General features: G+C 35.9%; 1 protein-coding gene across 3 annotated transcripts in view; it reads left to right on the top strand.

Annotated features, from left to right (window-relative positions):
* The window catches only part of LOC123533318 (beta-adrenergic receptor kinase 2-like), a 179,856-nt gene that overhangs the window by 26,156 nt on the left and 134,399 nt on the right, over positions 1–19,301 (top strand). For all 3 annotated transcript variants that reach the window (XM_053519939.1, XM_053519938.1, XM_053519937.1), the window contains exon 4: positions 8,707–8,808. In XM_053519939.1, coding sequence (XP_053375914.1) covers positions 8,707–8,808 — 102 coding nt within the window. The remainder of the gene's footprint in view (positions 1–8,706; positions 8,809–19,301) is intronic.

Genomic DNA, 19,301 nt, shown 5'->3' with positions numbered 1-19,301 from the left:
CATATCTTCTTCATGCATGAAGGGATTTTGATGTAACTTGGCACAATTGTTCATCAGTATGAGGCGGTTTGTCTTGCGGAAGAACCAGGTTCCTAGGTCTAAGGTCAAGGTCACACTTAGTGGCAAAAGATCAGATACAAGAATGACAGCTTTGTCCAGAGCTATTGTGATCGCGCTGTGCCCATCCTTCATTAACTAAGTTCGTCCTTTCGTCATCAACAGTTGTGTTTAAACAACATCTCCTCCAAAACCACTAAATAGATTTTGATGGAACTTGGCGTGGATGTTCCTTGGATGGTCCTGTATCAAAATTGTTAAAATAGTTCAGCTTGGTTGCACATACGGGCCGCTAGAGCTAAAAATAGAAAAATCTTCAAACGACATCACCTAAACCGATGAAATAACTTCAAACAAATGGTTCTGACATCACCTTCTACAAAGATTGTTCAAATTATACCAGTTCATCAAGAAACTGCTGGCCCAATTTTAAAATAATTTCACATAGATTCTGTCCTTATGCAACCCTCTACAAAATTAATGATATTCAGAATTTTCTGATTTGTCAAAAAACATGGTAGCCAGGTCACTTTTCATCAACAGTTTCATTAAACAACATCTCCAAAACCACTGAATGGATTTTGATGAAACTTTACACAAATGATCTCTGGGTAGCCCTCTTTCAGAGTTGTTCAAATGGTTCTGGTTCATTGAACACATGGGTCTTTTTGGTTAAAAATAGGTTTTCAGCCATCAGACTTTAAAATCTTTTTCTCTAGAGCTTTGATATTTGGCATGTGATATAAGGGTTTGACTCTCTACCATGCTAACTGGTAAACGTTTACAACAGATTTGCCCCTGGTAAACATTTACAAAATTTTGGCCTGGTCAAGCGAAACCATCACCCTTCCATCAGTGTCTTACTCTGCTCATAAAACTGAACGAAACAGGTGTTTTCTTGCCTGTAAAAGATATAATATGTCTGTTATTTGGTAAACAGTAAGCCAGCATATTTGCGCACTTGTTTGATAATGGATAAATTCCATTATGGAGACGGAACAATATCGTGTAAGAAGGCTATATATAGTGCTAAATTTGATTTGATTAAGATAAAATAAATTATTTCCATTTGGCAATGGAATCATTGCAGACAGTGCCAAACATAGCTCAAAACATGTCAAAACAGCTTGTACTTGCAAAAAATGTTAGCCAAAATAAGCTTAAATTTGTCATATTTTTATGCCCCCATTAGTTTTCAACTGTCCGTCCGTTCGTTAGTTCGTTAGTTCGTTCGTCACAATGTTAACTTTTTGCATGAAGGCACTTTACCCGCAAACCACTGCACCCAGGACCTTCAAACTTCACATGCTGATAGTACTTATTGAGTACACGACCCCTACTGACTTTTGGGTCACCAGGTGAAAGGTCAAGGTCACCAGGTCAAAGGTCAAGTCGCTGCGGGGGCATTTGTCACCGTTAGTGACAGCTCTTGTTTCCTGTTAAATTTAAGAAAAAAGTGCATTTATGATTGTTGGCCCCTGTATAGAAGGGAAAAGGCCATCCAGAAGTCACGACTCGGCATGAAGACAATAATTGAAAGCCTTTGAACGGTGTTGATTTGTAAAAGAATGATCTTGTTATATATTCTTACAAAATTTTATAAATGTGGGAGCCTTGGTGTTAATTTGCATTTTGCATAATAAAATAATACCTTATAAATAGGAAGTGAGAGCTAAAAGTATGCTTGAGGTCAAAGTTCAAGATCCATGACATTGAGGTTAGGGTCAGAGTTCAAGGTCCATGACATTGAGGTTAGGTCAGAGTTCAAGATCCATGACATTGAGGTTAGGTCTGAGTTTAAGGTCCATGACATTGAGGTTAGGTCAGAGTTCAAGATCCATGACATTGAGGTTAGGTCAGAGTTCAAGGTCATGACATTGAGGTTGACACAAGCTTGAGAATAGTCAAACCTACCTACTAGAACTTATGTAGGACTACTTGATATTGTGGGGGTAGGAAATCAAAGGTCAAGGTAACAAACCTTGCTACAATAAATTGTTTAAAGGATTGTTTGATATTGTATGAGTATGAAGTCCAAGGTCAAGTCTCGGTAAGAGCAATTTTGGCCTAGTAACCTGAGACTGTTGTACTGACACAACAGGTGTCTAAACTCATGTATCAGATGTGAAAAGACCTCAATGGCCATGTGGTTAAGGACTCAGACTTTGAATCTTCATGTGAGGAATCCAGCGGACTTATGGAAGGTTGGTGATTCTACCCAGTTGCCAGCCCATGCCTGAAAACGAAGGTCACAAAGGATCGTCTTCCATCATCAAACTCTGGAAAACATGTCCTAAATTGTTCTGAAGAAAAATAAACAACATGGTATGCTGATTCAGATCACATTTTAACCCTTCTTATGCTGAACACGATTGATTCTGCCTTTGCGACCAGTGCAGATCATGATCAAACTGCACATCTATGCAGTCTGATCATGATCATCACTGTTCACCATTTAGTCAGTAACTACTTGATATGCACCCCTTTTAACAAATAATAGTACTGTCAAAAATGAAAGATGGAAAAGTTTGCAGGGAAAGGGTTAAATTTGACCAATGGCAAGGTTGATCTCATCCTCAGTTTTGTAACCTATCAAAAGCTTTGTCTGAATGGTTCCTGGCTGATAGCTATTTATCATATAGGACTATATCAATGTAAGGGCAGACTTCTTTTCATTACACATTTTGTTGGTTAACTTATTATTTTTGCTATGTGAAGTAGGGAAGATTTAATCTGAAACAAATCTGCTCTTAAAGTTAAAGGAACCCAAATTTAATAACTGAACTTTAAAATGATTTTTACTGATTACAATTTTTTAGCTCGACTATTCGAAGAATAGTCTAGCTATTCTACTCACCCTGGCGTCGGCGTCGGCGTCGGCGTCGGCGTCACACCTTGGTTAAGTTTTTGCATGCAAGTACATACAGCCATCAATTAAAGTCATATAGCTTTGAAACTTATTTTTTCTTTTTCTAGGTCAATTACCAACCTCTCTGGGTCAAGTCCCATAACTCTGACATGTATTTTGAGCAAATTATGCCCCCTTTTGGACTTAGAAAATTTTGGTTAAAGTTTTACATGCAAGTTACTATCTCCAAAACTAATGCAGATATTGATTTGAAACTTCAAATGTGTCTTCGGGGTTATAAAACTAGTTGATAGCACCAAGTCCCATAACTCTGACTTTCATTTTGGTCAAATTATGCCCCCTTTTGGACTTAGAAAATTCTGGTTAAAGTTTTGCGTGCAAGTACATACAGCTATTTCTAAAAGGCATATAGATTTGAAACTTATTTTTTCTTTTTCTAGATCAATTACCAACCTCACTGGGTCAAGTCCCATAACTCTGACATGTATTTTGAGCAAATTATGCCCCCTTTTAGACTTAGAAAATTTTGGTTAATGTTTTACATGCAAGTTATTATCTCCAGAACTAATGCAGATATTGATTTGAAACTTCACATGTGTCTTCGGGGTTATAAAACTAGTTGATAGCAGCAAGTCCCATAACTCTGACCTTCATTTTGGCCAAATTATGCCCCCTTTTGGACTTAGCAAATTCTGGTTAAAGTTTTGCGTGCAAGTACATACAGCTATTACTAAAAGGCATATAGATTTGAAACTTACTTTTTCTTTTTCTAGATCAATTACTATCCTCACTGGATCAAGTCCCATAACTCTGACATGTATTTTGAGCAAATTATTCCCCTTTTTGGACTTAGAAAATACTGGTTAAAGTTTTGCGTGCAAGTACATACGGCAATTACTAAAAGGCATATAGATTTGAAACTTATTTTTTCTTTTTCTAGATCAATTACCAACCTCACTGGGTCAAGTCCCATAACTCTGGCATGTATTTTGGGAAAATTATGCCCCCTTTTGGACTTTGAAAATTCTGGTTAAAGTTTTACATGCGAGTTTCTATCTCCAAAACTAATGCAGATATTGAATTGAAACTTCACATGTGCCTTCGGGGTTATAAAACTAGTTGATAGCAGCAAGTCCCATAACTGATATGCATTTTGGTCAAATTATGCCCCCTTTTGAACTTAAAACTCTTTTGATATTTAACCTTTTTGGGTAATATTTTCCTGCTTCTGTGACAATATTTCGAATAGTCGAGCTTGGCTGTCTTACGGACAGCTCTTGTTGTTGTTGAAAATTTCTCTCAGACTTAGAATGGAACACTTTAATGATACATAATTATTTAATAACTAGTTTAAGTATATGTACAGTCAAACATTTGTATTAAGACAGTAGTGCTGGGCATGGAAGAAGGTTGTTCATTAAGATGAAGTTAAAATACAGCATTTTTTACATGGAAATAGAAGTTCCCTAGTGCTAAATGCTCTCTATTCACTCCTGGTAACTTTTAGTGCAATTAAGTCTGATCATAATGGTTTGGAACCAGTTTCTGGACAGTATCAGTTTCCGGACAAGTAGGGACAAGTACAATAACAACATTCATGCAATAGCTTGATCTGGGTCATTCCTATGTTTAACTTTTACATATAAAATATTTCAGTGATATCTGACTTGTGTTTACAAGACATCCTGTCTTAATGTCTTGGAACTTGAAGATAGCACTGTGCAAACACAACATTTTTAACATGTTGAGATACTGAATCAAAGTGTGTATTTTATTCATGCTGACAATACATAGTTTTATTACATACTCATTTCTTTTCTCCAATAAGTGACAATGTTACCGGAAACATCAATATTTTTCTATACAATAGCCAACGCCGGAATTTCATATCGGGTGTGTGACGTATGTAATTCAGTGTGTGGCGTTGTATTAATTCTTTATTTTGTTCAGTATAATTGTCAATTTTATACAGGCTATTGAACAAATTCATGATATTTACATTACATTGGTGTAGATACATCTTCGTATGCATGCGCGCATACATATCATGTAATAAAAAGGTTATTATCTTTGCATCAGGAAATATGCACTCGTTCTTTAGCGGAAGAATATTGCACTCCTAAAGTAGCGCAATATTTCCACTGCACAACTTGTGCATATTTCCCCCAATACAAAGCTAATAGCCTATAAATGTTTAATTGTAATAATATACCCCAAAACATATTAAATTTTATCATTGAATGAAAGCATTGTTTGGAGTTTAGATTTGAAGGAATTATATCATGAGGCAGCAGAACTACAATACGATTTTATTCATTCTAACACATTATTGTTTACATCCTTGTTACCATCTACCAGATATTTGCCTGTTTGTGTCTTATTTATTTTCTGCACATCTTTATGACGTTTGACACAGTGATGCAATAATTGTGACATACTAACAGTGTATGCTATGCATAATAACACACGTTGTTTTCAGTGGGAAAATAAATTGGGTTGTTTTAGAATTACAATGTATTTGTGATATTATTTGTTTTATTTATTTGAATTATAATCAAGTGTATGCTTTACATAATAACACACATTGTTTTCAATGGGAAAATAAATCAGGTTGTTAGCTCACCTGTCACAAAGTGACAAGGTGAGCTTTTGTGATCGCGCGGCGTCCGTCGTCCGTGCGTCCGTCCGTCCGTAAACTTTTGCTTGTGACCACTCTAGAGGTCACATTTTTCGTGGGATCTTTATGAAAGTTGGTAACAATGTTCATCTTGATGATATCTAGATCAAGTTCGAAACTGGGCCATATGCCATCAAAAACTAGGTCAGTAGGTCTAAAAATAGAAAAACCTTGTGAATTCTCTAGAGGCCATATATTTCATGAGATCTTCATGAAAATTGGTCAGAATGTTCACCTTGATGATATCTAGGTCAAGTTCGAAAGTGGGTCACATGCTGCCAAAAACTAGGTCAGTAGGTCAAATAATAGAAAAACCTTGTGACCTCTCTAGAGGCCATATTTTTCATGGGATCTGTATGAAAGTTGGTCTGAATGTTCATCTTGGTGATATCTAGGTCAAGTTCGAAAGTAGGTCACGTGCCGTCAAAAACTAGGTCAGTAGGTCAAATAATAGAAAAACCTTATGACCTCTCTAAAGGCCATATTTTTCATGGGATCTGTATGAAAGTTGGTCTGAATGTTCATCTTGATGATATCTAGGTCAAGTTCGAAACAGGGTCATGTGCGGTCAAAAACTAGGTCAGTAGGTATAAAAATAGAAAAACCTTATGTCCTCTCTAGAGGCCATACTTATGAATGGATCTCCATAAAAATTGGTCAGAATGTTCATCTTGATGATATCTAGGTCAAGTTCGAAAGTGGGCCACGTGCCTTGAAAAAGTAGGTCAGTAGGTCAAATAATGAAAAAACGTTGTGACCTCTCTAGAGGCCATATTTTTCATGGGATCTGTATGAAAGTTAGTCTGAATGTTTATCTTAATGATATCTAGGTCAAGTTTGAAACTGGGTCACGTGCGGTCAGAAACTAGGTCAGTAGGTCTAAAATTAGAAAAATCTTTTGACCTCTCTAGAGGCCATATTTTTCAATGGATCTTCATGAAAATTGATCTAAATGTTCATCTTGATGATATCTAAGTCAGTTTTGAAACTGGGTCACGTGCGGTCAAAAACTAGGCCAGTAGGTATAAAAGTAGAAAAACCTTGTGACCTCTCTAGAGGCCATATTTTTAATGAGATCTTAATGAAAATTAGTGAGAATGTTCACCTTGATGATATCTAGGTAAAATTCAAAACAGGGTCATGTACCTTTGAAAACTAGGTCAATAGGTCAAATAATAGAAAAACCTTGTGACCTCTCTTGAGACCATATTTTTCAATGGATCTTCATGAAAATTGGTCAGAATTTTTATCTTGATAATATCTAGGTCAAGTTCAAAACTGGGTCACATGAGCTCAAAAACTAGGTCACTATGTCAAATAATAGAAAAAACGATGTCATACTCAAAACTGGGTCATGTGGGAAGAGGTGAGCGATTCAGGACCATCATGGTCCTCTTGTTTTAGAATTAAAATTGTCAATATTTGTGATATTTCTGTTTTATTTATTTGAATAATCAAGTGTTCATGTAAGATGGAATTTCATATAATATGAGTTTCATTACTACTTTTGACTGTCAGTTTCTGTTTTGCATCATTTTAGGACGGTAGTCAGTAGTGGTGATATTTTCTTATTTGAGCCCCTTAAGGAAACCCTCGTTGGTAGTGGTGATACTATCACACATAATAGAAGCTGAAGCTTATGTGGTGTGAGTTTCATTTTTGTCAAAGAATGTCTTTAAAAATAGTTAACAGAAAAAAGGCAGAATTTTGTCTTGAAACTGGTTCCCAATCAGTGAGCACTTTTGCCATGCTATTTCTTTAGTTGTTGCTGGCACTGATTAGATAAGAGAGGTTAATGACAGATTTCAGGAGCAAGATGAATTAATAATGAAGCTTGATGGAGATTATGTCCTGATAAAATTCCTTGTCCAATCCATATTCATTACTGTATGGGACTGGAGGAAAACCTAGGCTTATTTTCATTATTGCTAGTCCGTGTGGCAAATGGCAAATAGGTTAATAATGTCACATTAAATGTCTGTGTACTTAAATGTCTTTCCCCACAAACTAGTTGCTGCAAGTGTTGAGACTGAAAAAGAAAACAACAAACCCACATAGGCACACACACATACGTGTAGGTGGAGCTGTCGTTCCTGATCACAACATTGATACTTCATTGAAGGACAAATGGACTGGTTTTAACCCTTACCCTGCTAAATTTCTATAATGAACTTGTCCATCTTTCAATATGGACAGTACCATTAACATGATTAAGGGATGCTTACTAAAATGATACTCACTGAATGGCAAACAGTGCAGATCATGATCAGACTGCATGGATGTGCAGGCTGATCATGATCTACACTGGTCGCAAAGGCAGTATCAGTCATTACAGTCCAACATGGTAAGGGTTAATCCCCAATGGTTGTGCTGGGTCTACCTTCCAGCTTGTTCCATTTTTATCTGGTCAGTAACTTTACCAGAATCCATGGTCCTCCATTAAATAACTTGGCTAAAACCTTTACTTAGACAAATAATACTTGATTTTACTTGTGCTTAAATAATCCAGGAGGAAGTAAAACACTTCAGGATAACACTTTACAAGATTATTTTGGGAATAGTATTTCTTTTCAATATGAATCAACAATTATGATTAATTATAATTTGAAAAATGTATAAAGTAAGTCCACAGTTATATAAAAAAAAAACACTAACTTTTAGAAATAAGGGTGTAATTTCTCCAGTTTGTGGAACTCTTGTTTACATTAAGATTGACTATTTGAACTACTTTACTAAATGCTTTCAAATTTCACATGTCTTAAATGGTCATAGGTGTGAAAATGCTCATTGCATTTTCAAGTTACATTGTACATTATATGTAGGACTTTTACCCTTAAGTATGACTTTGACCTTTGAAATACCCCAGGTCTTATTCTTTCTTATTTGTCACAAACTGTCAAGATGTGTTGATCAAAAATGCCATTTTAGGGGCATGTCTGTACATCTGATGTATGAAATTGTTAAAACCAATTTCACAATGCGACCTTGCCATTGGAAAGTATCAAGAACCATGCAAAGATTTACAACTGGGCGTCAGCCTAAAATGACTATGACCGTAATATTGATTGCTTTGTCAAATAATGAATTTCCTTTGTATTTTCAGATTAAAAAATTTGAAAATTTAGAGACAGACGAAGAACGAATAACAAAAGGAAAAGAGATATATGATCAGTATATCATGAAGGAGCTTCTTTCACAGGCTCATGTAAGTACACAAATTTGAAGTCAAGGAATCTGAAGTACCAATCAGAGAGCTGCATTTTCAGATATGTATTGCTTTGTTGTGTGAAAATGAGACCAATAATGAAGGATCTTCTGTCAAAGGTTTAGGTAAGTATATATTAATAACTTTAAGGTCCCATTGAACTGCCTCGGTAGGTTAGTGGTAGAAGCCCGCTTTGTATGCGGTAGGTCGTGATTGGATCCCTGGCTGCATCATACCAAAGACGTAAAAATGGTACTAGTGGCTTCTTCGCTTAGAGCTCAGCATTAAGAGGATAGTACTAGGACTGGTCAGCCCGGTGTCAGTTTAATGTTACTTGGCGGGATATCATGCTCACTGCTACAAGTAGACACCATGGTTTATATGACTGAAACATTGTTGAAAAAGGCGTTAAACCTGAACACACACACTTAAGATCTCAGTGAACAATCTGAGGGCTGCATTTTCAAATTCTGCGTGACCAGTCAAAAAGCTGTATTTTCAAATTCTGCTTGACCAGTCAAAGAGCAGCATTTCAAATGAATGCTATTTCCAGTAGGGGAAAATACTGAAACAACTTCAGTCCAGTCCAGCCTCTTTGTCAAGCACATACCACCACATTTCTGCAGAAATTTTATTTCCAGCTTGATCATTTTCTCAGTAAAGATCAACAGCTACCCATTATAAAGTTTCATTGATGTTGGACTGTAATTTTCAAGATTTCACTGGTAGTTTACACCTTGTAGCATTTCTGTAATAACATGTTAAGAAGTCTTTCAGATTTTCCTACAAGTATAGCATGTGGAGCAGATAAGGTAGGTATGTAGCATAATCCAATGCATTGTAACTTTTTGTGTGTTCCAATGCCATAGTACAAAAAAAAACACCCACTATCGAAATTTAATTGTAAAAAATGCATTAATTATCATAAGTTTCATTCCAGCTTCTTTGGGCTAATTTTTTCAAGGTTACTAATGTTGAACTTCTTATATCTGTGCTAAAGTATAGAACTAAAAGTTCTGTCTGAATTTCACTGCATGTTTGTTAACAAAAAATGTGCAAACTTATTCTCTCTATGTATTTCTGAGTGACAGAAAAATGATGAAAGAGCGTTGAAATCCCTGGAGCCCAATATCAATATTGTAAAGCTATGCATCAAATTTTGTATTCAATTATCGGGAGAATTCAGTCAAATGGATGAAGGCGTTTTTGCAGTGGCACTGATTAAAGCCTGGCTTCTTTGTAGACCTGTTGAGTGAGTCCACATGGCTTGTTGCATACTATGTTGTCAAACGTTGACTTATTTCTTTCCAATGTTTTTGAAGTCTCTTTCCTGTATTTTTCTTAATGGTCTGTTTCCTTTATTAATCCTGTACTGGTGGAATACTGGAGTACTATAGGAATGACATTCGTCCATCCGTCTGTCTGCAAATCTGGAATCTGCAATTACTCAAAAAGTATTCAATCTAGGTTCATTAAACTTGGATTGTGAATAGAGGGCAATAGGTAGATTATGCACATACATGACTTGTAGGTCAAAGGTCAAGATCACTGTTGAAGTAGTAATTGTTTCTGCTCCATTACTTTTATATGCATTCATAGATTCTCTTATTGCTACACAGAAATGAGACAGTGTGTCAACACATGACCTATGCTCAATGTCACTATTGAAAGTTTTCCAGCAGTAGGGGACTTCTGTATTATCACTGCAATACTCGGTCACGTGTTTGCCTATATTTTGATTTATGTTCAAACAGTTTCATATCCTTGTAAATTGTTCCATTATATTGGTCAGTCTTTGGTCTTAAGCAAGGCCTCTTTGTAAAATCATTTAAAAACTGTGTTAACATCCTAGAGGCTACATTAATTCTCCACCTGATCTTCATGAACCCTGATCAGAATGTTTGTCTATGTAATTTAGGTCAAGGTAGAAACTGACTGATACAGGGTAAAAAAACTAGGTCAGTAGGTCCAATCATAGAAAATCTGTGTTAACAGTCACATTTTCTTCCTGATGGTGATCTGCATGAATCCATGTCAGAAAAAAGAAATCTTTTGAGTAATATCTAGGTTCGGTGAGCAATACATGGCCTTTGGTAAGCTCACTTGTGCAATTTATGCATGTGGTCTCCATGTTTTTTTATCTAATATTTTCCATTTAGATTGGTAACTTGAGCATTTTGCGAATCTTCTTGTGACCTAAAGTTGACAAGTGTTTCAGTATACTTTTCGTTTGCTTTGAGATCACTTTGAAGTCCAATTACAATTCTGGTTTTTGAAATTCAAGTTTCTAAGGATGGTAATTTAGTAGGGTATTCAAAAATACATCCTGAAATATTATATTCAGATGATGTGTTCCAAATGCAGAATTTACAGTTTGCTTTATATGTTCATTGTATTGAAGAAAATAATCTTTTGTGTTGTCAGTTTGGTGTATTTGATTTCTATATTGTAAACAAAGTAGTAGTGAATTCATTTTGATAGCTGGTATACTATAAATAAGACAAATTTGTATTATGAATTCAATATTTTTTGTATCCCTTTTATATTAGCGAATCAGCTTTAATTTGTTAGTTTCGGGTAATGTTGGCGCATGATATATAGTAAACATCAGTCGGTTGTGGGCACAAGGAGATGAGCAAAATGTAAAGGTATTGGTATTGAGCAATCCAGACATGAAAAATACAGTTCAAACTAGATATCATAAACTTACTTATCTCAAAATTCTGGTTCTCTTGAAGGCATTTTCTAGTCCCGCCCTAAAAACATTTGCACAGAGTATCATTTTGAGTCGAATTTCTCAAAGTAAAATGATCAATCCCTTGGAATTCGAGATAACGAGTTTCAGTTGTATAAGAGACTACATAATTTGTTTGAGTCTTGGTGCCCGAGCCACTGTCATGTGAGTGGAGTTCCACTGCAATAGATGATGAAATCATTCAAATCTTAGTGTTACCTAAATGTTATTTATTCTTCCTCCTGTTCCAATTTATTATGAAGACAGTTTTTCAGTATTTTGCAGACTTGAGAATCATCTCACTGTAAAAAGTTTCCCCGCGCATGAACTCTGTGGTGTTATATTTTCTTGTCCTTTAAGATTATGAAGAACATTCAATTTTACTGTTATAGAATTCAGCTTAAGCTGGTACTAGAGGGGCTTGAAGGGTGTTGCATATTTAGTTTATAATAATTTGTTTTAGCTCGATTGTGATGAAAGCTTCAAGCTTATTGGAACCACTCTCGAGTCAGCTTCCTGGAAAAACCAGTACTGGTGTCATATGAGAAGTCATGGTCGTGACCCCAGTGGGGCTCGAACCCACGAGCCCTGGATTAAGCGGCCGACACCTTATCCACTAGACCACCACTCCCCCTTAGAGCATATTTCATTACCTCTAATGTACAGATTCAATGAAATCAAGTCTGCTATTATGTTGCTAATGGTTGCACTGTGTGCTTCAAAAGGATCTTTTCACAGATTTTATTGAAACACACTATGATTAATGTTTAGTTTTAATGACCATGTCTTTTGTGCATTCAGTCTTTATCTAGTCAGGTTATGAATTTTGAAACTAGACCCTTTTCAGCTGCGAAAAATTCTGCAGTTTCTCCAAATTAAGGCGATAAAGTCAATTCTAGATCCTTTTCAATCTTTAACACACCACTTATTTCAGTACCCGATGTCATAGATCATTCTCTGCCACTTCTGCATGTGAGGCAGTTGTATATATGATAAAGTTCCAGAGTAATCAAGTTCACCCAAAAAGGGCTGTGTCTCTTAGCCTAGCTAACTTTAAGGTTTGAGAAGTGGACAGTTATCCTTCAGCCTGCTGGCGGCAAGTGATTTTGCCTTTGAAACTAGTGCAGACCAAGATCATGGTGTGTCTTGTTTGCTATTAGGTCAGTTAATTTTCAGTGAACACCACTTCGAATAATAAATGGTACTGCCCAAATTGAATGATAGACCAGTCCATTTTAGAAATTTAGCAAGGTACAGGTTAAAGTGAAATTCAAAGCAGCTCTTGCAGGCTTGCTTTTACCTGAAACCAGTCATTTATTTTGTCACCTTGCAGTCAGTACTTGCAAAATATGTCTAGTATATTTAAACAGTTCACTTAATGTCAGTGTTAAAGTACTTGTCCATGTGAAATGAGAACTTACTGTCCTAATCATCAATTCTATTCATTATAATTGTATTATGCTTTTAAAATTCCAGCAAAAAGCAGTATTATCTTGATAGAAAAAAAAATCATTAGATAAAATGACATGCTTTCTTGATGGCAAAACTGATTCAGTTGAAATTGATGAGGGATAATTGGTGTTCAGAGATTAATCAATGTCATCAAAGGCATGTGTTTTGCTCAGAGCAGATCATTGAATCCTGGTTACAGACTCACTCTTGTTTTGTGATCAATGTGTGGCAGAGATTGGGTTTAAATTATGCTCTCTGGTTCCATTGCTGTTTGTTTAGTAGTAAATGAGGTCTTGTCCCTTGGGGAAATGGTTTGTCCTGGAGATAGTTTGTCCTTTGGAGAAAACAGCAATATGGAGGAGGAGGTGAATGCCTGCTCTAGCATGAAAGTGTTTGGTTGAGAATGAGTTCTTTATTTCTATATTTTGGGAGAAGGTAAGCCTTTGATATTGTCAAATAATTTTGGTACAAAGGTTTGCTATAATGAGATAACATGGTGAATGCAACTCTTAGTCAAGTTTGTTCATAGCCAGTATATCTCTTAGTGATATGGCCAGGTATTTAAAAGAAGCACTATAGGGGTCATTCTCTGTTTCAAACACAGGCTCTGATGCATTTGGTAGTCAGCTTAATTTCTGAAGGTGCAAACTGGTAACGTTAGCACAGCTGAGCATCCCATATCATAAGACAAAAACTTGTGTCTCATCATAACAAGCTCTTGTTGTAAGACAGTTCTTTATTTCTGTAAAACTGATGTCAAAAAGTAAAAGATAAAAGTGTTTCAATTTTGTACAAACTTTTTTATGAACTTCGTAGTTTTGCAATTCTGAGCAAACAAGATAGTTTCAACAAAACAACCATAAAGTCTGTACTTAAAGTTCTTATCCATCATGCAAGATGAGAACTTTCTGTCATAAAAATGAGGCTTCCTTTGATTGTAATTGTGTTGTCTGTTGGTTATTGCAAGACAGAACCCACTAAAAATCTTAGATGAAATAGCAAGCTTCATAAATGGCAAGGCTGCAGAAATTGACAGGGGTCATTTGATGTATGGTGATAATCGATGTTGTCCAAATCTTATGTTTTGCTTCGAGCAGTTCATATTGATAAAGGATTGAATCCTTGTGACAGACTGTTTCAGCTGTGTGATCAATTTGTGAAAGAAATTGGATAGGAATTGTTATCTCTGATTCCATTGATGTTTTAGAGTTAGTGAGCTCTTAGAGTCCCTAAAGAAAAAAAAATGTCCTAGAGATAATAAGCTTTTGTCTTTCGGGGACACTATTATTATGTGAGATTGGTCTAAGGTGAAAGTATTAGTTTGAGTGTGAATGAGCTCTAAATTTCTGTCTAAATGAAAAAAAAACAACAAAACTACAGCTCTTAGCCCTATAAAGAAAAAGGTGTCTTGAAGGAATAGTTAGCTTTTGAGTGCGATAGAGCTCCTTATTTCTTGTTTGGCTTTGTCATTAGAAGGAAACGTCATTTTGGAGGAAGGGAACATTTATCCTTAGATACTAGTGATGTTAAAAACAAGTCAAAGACAGTGATTGTGACCAGAATGAGCTTTTGTTCTGAGAAGAACCTGTTTAGAAAATGAAATCATTAAAATGAAGTCATGTGAGGATGCTATCCTGCTGGCTTACGGAAGGTTGTTGGTTCTACCCAGGTGCCTGCTCATGATGAAATAATGCATGGAGGGGCACCTGGGGTCTTCCTCTACCATCAAAGCTGGAAAGTCGCCATATGACCTATAATTGTGCTGGTGCGCCATTAAACCCAACAAAATAAAATTAAATCAAAATTTAAGTCATAAAAATATAAACAAGGAAAGCAGCCTGGGTGGCACCATTGAATTTAGAAGTAAAAGTTATAAACCCAGCCACTATTTAGTTAAGTCTTGCCATTCAGACACATCATGAAAATATTACCTAAATTTTTTCTATGGATAGAAGTTTTTGTTTGCAGCAGATATCTATTAATTTCAGCTTGCAGTCATTAGGGTATTTCACCATGCCTGATTTAAGGACAGGATAAATACATGGCCAATGAAATTGATGCTGATGCTTGAGAACAAAGAACTGAAGCAAACTATGAATTAAATTTCATGACAAATTGGTATAATTTTCTTACAGTAGTGGCATCAGAATTGACAGGTAGAATTGGTGTCCAGCAATTAATCAGTACCATCAAAAGCCTGTGTTTTGCTTGGAGCATTTCATATTGATAAAATGTTGAAACTTGTAGACAAAATACTTACAAAGTGCTTCTGTTGTGTAATCAATGTGTACTGGATATGGAATGAAATTGTTATCTCTAGGAAGTGAGAACTTGACCCATGAGGAATCAATTTGTCCTGGAGACAAGTAAGCCTTTGGCCTTGGGAGAAACTAGGCATTACTTAATATGAGGTTAACTATTGCTCTTGCAAGTCAAAGTGTGAAATGATCTCTACATTTCTTTGTATGGGAGAAATGTAGCTCTTGGTGGTGAGAAAAGAATTGGAAGAATTGTTTGCTGAAGAGAGAAAGAACACACTAAATGTCTCTGTTAGGGAGAAAGTTAGCTCTTGGCCTTGAGAACAGTGTCATGGAAGAACTGTTTGCTTAAGAAAGAATGAACACTTAAGAAAGAAGGAACACTTATTTTGTCTATCTGAGAGAAAATTACCTCTTAGCCTTCAGGAGAGAACATTGTTTTGGAAGAATTGTTTAACCTCTGCCACTCTCTGGAAAGAATAGTTATTTCCTTGTAAACTAAACTGCTGTAGGTAAATAGTTTTGCCATTGTCCAAAACATGTTTGTGCTCTGAGGGAGCTTTTATCTTGAGTTCTGTTAAAATGAGATAATAACAGTGGAAGCAAGGAAGAAGTTAAGATGACAGTTGAATTTGAACAAATATTTTATGAACTCAAATATAGATGTTTGAAAAACAAGACATTGGCGTCTTAGCAATTATAGCTGTATGTTTCTTATGATTCATTGAAGTGGTTATCCTTCAAGCAGTATATGATTTCTGTCAGTTACAATGTGTGGATTCCTTTCAAGGTAATTGTATTATCTGTACAGTATGGCATGACAGTTTGGTCTAAAACACAGCTGAAAGGTTTTATATACTGGTGTCAAAGTTAAAGAAGCAGATATTTGAAAGAGATATGGGTTCAGTAATCTATGTTGTCAGAAGCATATGTCTTATACAGAGTAATTTATCATCTATGTGGGAGAATCCTGATGATTCATGTGGGCCAATAGAGTCGATGTCAGTTGCTGGCTGTTTTGCTGTACTTTGGAAAAGAATTTCGTTTGGGAGACCAAAAGTGCATGTCAATTGGAGTGTTGTGGAGAGAGGAAACTTCTGTCCTAGCAGGAAGTGTTCAAATTTGAGTATGAATGAGCCTAAGCACATGTTCAGATAAATCTATGTCTGTGAAGGTGAATAATGTTAGAGAGAATTGAGCTCTTGCTCCAGCAGAAAATTATTTTTAGGAAGTAATTGAGCCTTTAACTTAAGTATTTTGGAAAAAGTATTGAAACTCTTGTCTTTTGAAGAGAGCTGTATGTTTTGGAGAGAATTAAGTCTTACTCCAGAAGAAAGATGTTTGTTTTGATGTTATTGAACTTTTATGCCTCGAAAAAACTTCCCTGGAGAAAAACTTGCTTTTCCAGGACAGTATTTGCTTAATTGTGAAGAGCTAATAGCTTGAATGCTGTATGGGCACAACTAAGCTCTTGCCCAAAAAAGAGTCTGGCTGTTAGTGAGCAGCACCATGAGAAAACCGACATAGTGGCTTTGCGACCAGCATGGATTCAGACCAGCGCTGCGCATCCACGCAGTCTGGTCAGGATCCATGCTGTTCGCTTTCAAAGCCTATTGCAATTACAGAAACCGTTAGCAAAAAGCATGGATCCTGACCAGACTGCGCTAATGCGCAGGCTGGTCTGGATCCATGCTGGTCGCAAAGCCACTATGTTGGTTTTCTCATGGTGCGGCTCAAGTGTTTCTTTTCTACTGATGTAAAGCAGTTACTAGGGCATATTCACATTGGAAACTCATATCTTTTTTACCAAATTTTTATAGAAAACTCCTAAATGATGTAGTCAAAAATAGATCTGTGCAAAAAAAAAGACTTGCAGAATTAATACTGAAGATATTCAAACATTTGAAGTGAGTTTTATATGTTAGTATGTTGTTGTAATGATTTTAGCTGGATGACTATAATATTACTCATATTTTGTCTGATCTGTTCCTAAAATTCCCCAAGCTGAAGGTATGAGACACTTTTCCAATGAAATCTGTGCTGTTGTCAGACAAGCTCTTTGTTCTATGAGGAAGCTTTGCTTCTATAAAAATGAGGCCATAAAGTAAAAGAGAATAAAGCATCCTGATTGCACATTTTAACTTTGTACAAATATTTATGAACTAGGACAATGATTTTGTAGTCAGACAAGACCCTTTTAACAAGACAGCCAGAATGTCTATGTTAAAAGTAATTGGGAACTGTATGTCATAAAAACATGGTGTCCTTTGATTGTAATTGTTTTATCTGCTAGCTTTTACAAGACAGAGCTCTCTGTAGAAATCATTACATGAAATGGCAGGCTTTATTGATGACAAGGTTTAGGCTACAGAAATTGAGAAGGAAAATTGGTGTTCAGTGATTAATCAATGTTGTCCAAATCTTATGTTTTGCTTAGAGCAGTTTATATTGATAAAAGGTTGATTTCTAGTGACAAACTGGTACTGTTTTGTAATCAATTTTCACAAGATATTGAATAGAAATTGTTATCTCTGATTCCATTTATGTATGTTTAAAAGTAAGTGAGCTTTTGTCCCAAGAGAAAGAAAAATGTCCTAGAGATAATAAGCTTTGTCTTGAGAAGAAACTATTATTATGTGAGATTGGTCTAGGGTGAAACTATTAGTTTAAGTGTGAATGAGCTCTAAATTTCTTTATCTAGCGAAAAGCAACAATTCTTATCCTTAAGGAGAAAAATGTGATTTGAAAGATTACCAGTAGTTGGCTCTTGAATGTGAATGAGCACCTTATTTCTTGTCTGACTATCTGTATTGGAGAAATGTAGCTCTTGGTCTTGAGGAAAGAACAGTGTCAAGGAACACATTAAATGGTTCCATCTGGGAGAAAGTTAGCTCTTGGTCTTGCGAAAAGTGTCATGGAAGAATTGTTTGCTTAAGAAGGAAGGTGCACTAATAAGGAAGGTGCACTTAATTTGTCTATCTGAGAGATCATTTCCTATTGGCCTTGAGGAGAGAATAGTGTTTTGAAAGAATTGTTTATCCTCTGCCACACTAAGGAAAGAATAATTATTTCCTTGTTAATAAACTAAATTTCTGTAGGTGAATAGGTTAGCTATTGTCCAAAACATGTTTGCTGTCAGAATGAGCTCTTATCTTGAGTCCTGTTAAAATGAGATAATAACAGTGAAAGCAAGAAAAGCAAGTTGAACTAAAGTGTAGATTTTTGAAAAACAAGACATTGGCATTTTAGCAATAGCTTTATGTCTCTCATGTAGTGGTTATCCATCATGCAGTATGATTTCTGTCATACAGTGCAGGGGTCCTGAATTAAGCTGTCCGAGTTGTCCGATTCGTGGATTCCTCGGTCCGGACAAGCAGTTTTTAGAAGCTGGCTTGTCCGGGGACAAGTAAAATTTCCGTGGTAAACATTTTATGAAAACGAAACTAATCGGCGTCATCTGTGATTTCCGCATGCCTAAAGGCAATATCTAATCTGTTTGTGATCATTTATGACCCTTAACTTATCAAAACAAAAATGCATGCAGCCATTTATAGACACGTGGACAGGTTTACTACATTTAATGATCATTATTGGAAAATTATACCGTGAAGTTGAAAATGAGTGCCAGTCTGGGGATTCCCGTTACCTACTTTCATTTTTGATTTTCAGAAAATCGATTAGCTAGGTTGGCGCTATGTAAAAAAGTTTAGTAGCCAAAATTTGTGGCTTAATTTTTCGAGTCGATTGTTTTGACATTTAACAACTCGGACAGCTTATTTCAGGACCCCTGAAAGACCAGTGCAGTATTCAGTGAATGTTATGGGACCAGGGTAGAAATTCTAGGCATACTGAGATTATTTTTGTCAATGGCATGTGTTCAAGTGTTCTTAATTATTCTCTACGCACTAAACTTGCTAGTCATAACATATTTTCAAGTGGATGTTCTAGTCACTTAGCTTGCTAGTCATAACATATTTTCAAGTGGATGTTCTAATCACTTAGCTTGCTAGTTATAACATATTTTCAAATGGATGGTTCTAGTCATAACA

This window comes from Mercenaria mercenaria, chromosome 12 (assembly GCF_021730395.1).
Source record: "Mercenaria mercenaria strain notata chromosome 12, MADL_Memer_1, whole genome shotgun sequence".
NCBI classification, from domain to species: domain Eukaryota; kingdom Metazoa; phylum Mollusca; class Bivalvia; order Venerida; family Veneridae; genus Mercenaria; species Mercenaria mercenaria.
The sequence above is the reverse complement of the archived record's forward strand: the minus strand, read 5'-3'. Positions and strand labels throughout refer to the sequence as shown.